The sequence below is a fragment of the Daucus carota genome, chromosome 1 (assembly GCF_001625215.2).
Source record: "Daucus carota subsp. sativus chromosome 1, DH1 v3.0, whole genome shotgun sequence".
Lineage (NCBI taxonomy): Eukaryota > Viridiplantae > Streptophyta > Magnoliopsida > Apiales > Apiaceae > Daucus > Daucus carota.
In genome coordinates this window covers 23,277,373-23,282,886 of record NC_030381.2, presented here as the reverse complement: position 1 = coordinate 23,282,886, position 5,514 = coordinate 23,277,373, and the positions used below count along the sequence as shown (strand labels likewise).

General features: G+C 32.8%; 1 protein-coding gene across 1 annotated transcript; it reads right to left on the bottom strand.

Moving 5' to 3' along the window:
• Positions 1-2,496: 2,496 nt before the first annotated feature.
• Positions 2,497-3,787, bottom strand: LOC108219350 (uncharacterized). Its single transcript, XM_017392764.1, has 4 exons — positions 3,591-3,787; positions 3,345-3,463; positions 2,789-3,234; positions 2,497-2,691 (listed from the first exon to the last, which is right to left on the bottom strand). The coding sequence occupies exons 1-4, from the start codon at positions 3,785-3,787 to the stop codon at positions 2,497-2,499; spliced, it is 957 nt and encodes a 318-aa protein (XP_017248253.1).
• Positions 3,788-5,514: the final 1,727 nt, after the last annotated feature.

The following is a 5,514-nucleotide window of genomic DNA, read 5'->3' as shown; positions in this document are numbered from 1 at the left end:
AGTTCTTAATATAAAAATCTCTCAGGTGGATCAAACAACCCACCTGAAATTTTTAAAGTTCCTTGTTCTTTTCATTTCTGGTTAGTTATTACTGTTCTTGTAAGCTTGAATATAATCTGTTGAGCAAAAATTGAATGAAATTTTTGTAGATTGTATTCAACCCCCCTTCTACAATCTAACTGTTTGTTTGTATTGTCTGATTAACAGAGTTAGTTATCACTCTTTACAGTGGTATAGGTATTTTTGTGAGAAGTGATGAGATCACTTAAAAAGAACAGAGAAAATTAGGATTTTTCATTTATAAATGCTCACAGGTTATATTTTTCTACTACTGATAGTTGAACACTCACCTTGGTCAATGAATGCCAAGAAGGGGGGGAAGATGTTCAAAATTATCTTAAGCTTACAGACAACAGAGTAGAAGAAAAAGAAGAATTGATGTTAAAGTGGTTAACTTCAAATGAAGCTGAAGAATGATTATTTCGAGAGACTATTGAGAACTTATTTCAATATGTTTTTGGAATACAATAATTAAAAGGAAGCTGAAGACCAGGATAAAGTTTTTCAGAAGAAGGATGAAATTACTAACAGAAGAAAGGATTGAATTAAATTTGAAAGAATTCAATTGGAAACTAAACAAGCTAATAGAAAACAAGGACAGAGATTAGGTTTTGCTAAACGTGAGATACACAACACGAGTAATATAGGTGTAACCTATTAGAAGCTCTTATGAACGGTTGTGTTTCTTGGGAGGTTGTTTTAACAATTCTTATATGATCAATAAGAGTTGAGTTGATTTGAATCTTATTGGTTGTTTATCGTTATTATTTCGACATTTGATTTAACAATAGATAGATTCCGCTTAAGTCAATTGATTATATTGTGACCTAACATAAGAGTTGTGTAATTTATGAATAACAAGGGATGGTTTAAATTGATTTGAAAATGATTTATTCATCTTAGTGGTCAGTTAGACATATGATTGTTATAATCACTCCTAAATGATTTACACGGAGGACCAGAAGAAAACCTTGCAACTGTGTTATGTCTTGCTATAATACGTGGCAAGGCTTTCAATATATGTTATGTAGCTACTAAGCGATCATTAGTTTCAAGCTTGGTCATCTGTGTCTTAATTATCATAGGCCTCTTGAAATCCATTTTTCCTTTGTTTTTTTACTCTATTGAATATGTGTCTTTTAAAGCTATAAATAGTTAATGATGGAGAATCACATCATTAGTTTTAATTTACTTTAATATTAAACTCACTTTAATATGTTCTCAATTCTGTATGTTATTTAATTATCAGATATCCAAACTCTTGTCTGGTGCATTTATTTAAAAATACAATGTCCATCACAACATCATATAAGAAACGAAAGGGTGTCTGCACCTCTTAGCCAATTCTAGTCTTGTTGATTCTGTGCTTCAAACTATAAACCTTAAAGAGTAGCTTAATCACCACGGTCTCTTCAAGTTGGACAAACACCAAAATATTTGTTCCCATTTTTTTTGGTAACATGTCATGATATTGCACAATAAAGAATGGGGCTAATCTTTCCGATGATTATATGTATGTCCATTCCATTGTAAATCAGTAGTCGGTGTCTATCGAGATGCTTCCAACAATAAACTTGTAATGATCAGATGTATATATGATTTTGAAATTTGTTGGCATTGTCTCGTGAACTTTTTGCCTTGCTCCTTGAAATGTAGGTAGACCAAGCAATAGCAATGTACGAGAAAATAAAGAAAGAAAAATTTATGTTTGTATGCCACTGGAATGCATTGAGGTTTTCTCCGAAAGATCAAACTAGTATGGCTAACAAAAACAAACCTGCTAAGGAAAAAGAGGTTTCTTCATAGTCCGTTGATTCTCAAATGCCTATTATCCTTGATTCTGATGAATTGATAGAGCGCCCAATTAGGAGGAAGGCTGCAAAAAATTAAAAAGAGCTGCAAATGAAGCAAAGGATGGGGAGGCCCAGAAATTCTTTAAACAATGCAGAAAGATGCATTGGCCATTGCGTCTTCAAGAAGTGAATCAATTCAAGTGAGCTTGCAGTTGCCGAAGGAATTGATGTAGTTACAAAAGGAGGAGTTGCAAATCCGCTTAGCAAAAGAGGACCGGTAAAGGCAGAAAGAGGAGCTGGAAAGGCAGATTTACGAGGCATCAATCATGACAATGGACACTACTAAGATGCTATCAGATCAAGCTAAACATTATGATGCCCTCAAAGTTAATATCATGAGAAACTTGTGGCAATTTCCTTGATGTATTTTACTTTAATATGTTACTATTGTGTATTAGACTTTAATATGTTCTTCTTATAAATTAGTGTTTCATAGTGTTCTAAAGCAAACTACGTAGACATTTACGAGAGTAGATAATGTAGTCATGTACGATAGTAGATTACATAGTCAACTACTAATTACGTAGAAATTACTAAACAATTACTTAAACAAAATTACGTAGAAATTCACGAAACATTTAATTCAAGTCACCGCCATGATCTGCCAAAGATGTTCAACAAGATCATTTTGCAACGGAACATGAGCTTGTTTATCTCGAATCTGCTGGTGCACTTGTATGAATTCTCCCTGACTACTAGGATGACTTGGTATTCGGGTAACGGTTGGTTCATCATATGCCTCAAAGTGTTCTTCCTCGGCATGTAAATCCCTTTCATCCTCAATGATCATGTTACATAATATTATACAAGTTGTCATAATGTATTTCATTGTGCCCACATCTCAAAATCGTGATTGTCCACGAATCATTGCAAACCGAGATCGTACACTCCAAATGCTCTTTGAACATCTTTTCGAACGGATTCTTGTGCAATTGCAAAATATCTTTGTTTATAACCTTGAGTTTTGGAATAGTTTTGACAAAAGTTAGCCAAGAAGGATATATGCCATCAGCAAGATAATAGCTCATGTTATATTCGTGTCCATTGATAGTATACCTCACTTCAGGGCCACTACCTTCTGCATATTCTTCAAAAAGATGAGAGCGATCTAACACATTAATATCATTCAACGACCACGGTAATCCGAAAAAAGCATGCCAAATCCACAAGTCTTTTGAAGCTATAGCTTCTAATATAATTGTTGGTTCATGAACATGACCTGTGTACATACCTTGCCAGCCAGTTGGACAATTCTTCCACTTCCAATGCATACAATCAATGCTAGCCAACATTCCAGGAAAGCCTCGTTGTTCATTCTCTGCTAATAATTAGACACATCTCCAGCATTTGGATGTGTCAGATATTCAGTTCCGAGGACTTCAACAATTGATTTAACGAACTTTCTTGGATTCTTTTTTGCTGTACTCTCACCAATTCGAACATAATCATCAACCGCATCAGCTGTTGTTCCATATGCAAGCATCCTAAGTGCAGCTGTCACTTTCTGAAGTGAAGACATGCCACGAATTCCCACAGCATCAGTTCGTTGACTAAAAATAATTGTCATGAGATGTAACTGCTTCTTCAATTCGCATAAACAATGATCTATGCATCTGAAATCTTCGATGAAATTGTGTATTTGTATATGTAGGTGTATCAGAAAAATAATCACGATACAGTCTAACATGACCTTCTTCTCTATTACGATCAATTACACGATGATTCATTGTGGAACCACCATGATACGAGATAAAATTTTCTTTTTCACGCTGATTATGGAGGTAAGCCGCATTCATTCTCATCCTTGTCTGCTGCTCTTCTTCTTCTTCTTCTGCATCCATTATATCAAGAATGAATCGTGTAGTATTGTCCATTGCTGAAAAGTGTGAAAGGATTTGAGTTTATGTGTTATATCAACCGTGTTTAATTCTCAATTAGGGTAAAATTAAAATTTACATGTTTATACACTTCCTAATACCTAAAATTTGGATTTATAGAATAGTGTTTTTCGTTTCAAAAATTATCTTATTTTTACAACAGTTAAATAAAATTTGGGAATGAAATTAATTTTTAAAAATAATATCATTTGCATTATGATATAAAATTATTTATTTATTTAAATAACATATATTCTTTAATAAAAACTTCATTTGATTAAATTCAGAAAATAAATTATTTATGAGTTTTATTTAAAATACATAACTACAATTCAAAAATTTAACCGTTAAAATTTGAAAATAGTAAAATAATAGATTCGTAAATACTCTAATTATTTTAATAAATTATAATAAAATATATATTTATATAAAATGTTTAATTGACTGAATTTATAAGAAAGTTATTTATAAAATTTATTCACAATAAATAATCATTATTTGAAAAATATAATTGTTAGAATTTGAAAATAACAGAATAACAGAATTTTAAATATACTAATTATTTTAGCTAATACCACTGAAGTACAAAAGTTACAAGTTGAACAAATTTTTAGGTAATTATTTATGATCATACTTTTAGCTCGTATCTCCGAGAGAGATGCTCTAAGAGCAAGTCCAATAGGTTACTTATCCCATTACTTATAAATAATATAAAATAATGAGTGCTAGTGAGTCTTAGTGATTTAGGTAACCTACCTTTAGTATCAACTCCAATAGCAATCCCTATTCTTTTTCCTTATTATTATCTTAATAATAAATATGAATCTAACCCTTATTTGAATTTTACTTGAAAAGCTATGTAGACAAATGTGACACGTATCAATGACATAACAGAGGTTCAGGTCTGCTCTTTTCTAATGGTTATAAAATTATTATGTTCAATATACTACTACAGTACTACTCATGTGTGTGTCTATTTAGCATCAATCTTTTGTTCAAACAATTTGTATACTCTTACGAATCTCTGATGGATCCCCAGGATATTATGACGTATTTAATACATGAAGAAGAAGAGGAGGAGGAGATGAACACTGTTGTAGCTATGTATGCATAATCATATCAGCAGATGAATCCAAGTCGTCATGTCGAGTCAGTTCTTGATCGTCGATTTATTGATTGTAATAGAGCATTAGGTCATCAACTTATATATAGGGATTATTTTGGCGACAATCCTACATATCCCAATTATATTCTTCGTAGAAGATTTCGTATGCGAAGAAATTTGTTCTCACGAATTCCAGAAGCTGTTGAGTCCCACGACCCATAATTTGTGCAAAGGTTTAATGCCTTCGGAGTCCCAGGACTATCAGCTCTTCAAAAGATAACTGCTGCAATGAGAATTATCGCCTACGGAGTATTAGCTGATGACGTAGATGATTACATTCGTATTGCTAAAAGCACGACCATCGAAAGTGTTAGAAAATTTGTGATAGCAATTGTTCTACTATTTGGTGAGCAGTACTTAAGAAGCCCAAATGATGCTGACATTCAAAGGTTAATGAAGGTGGCTGAACAGAGAGGATTTCCGGGAATGTTAGGTAGCATAGATTGTATGCATTGGAGGTGGAAGAATTGTCCAACCGCGTGACATGGGGCTTTTTCAGGTCGTTATCATGAGCCAACTATTATTCTTGAAGCTATAGATTCACACGATCTTTGGATAT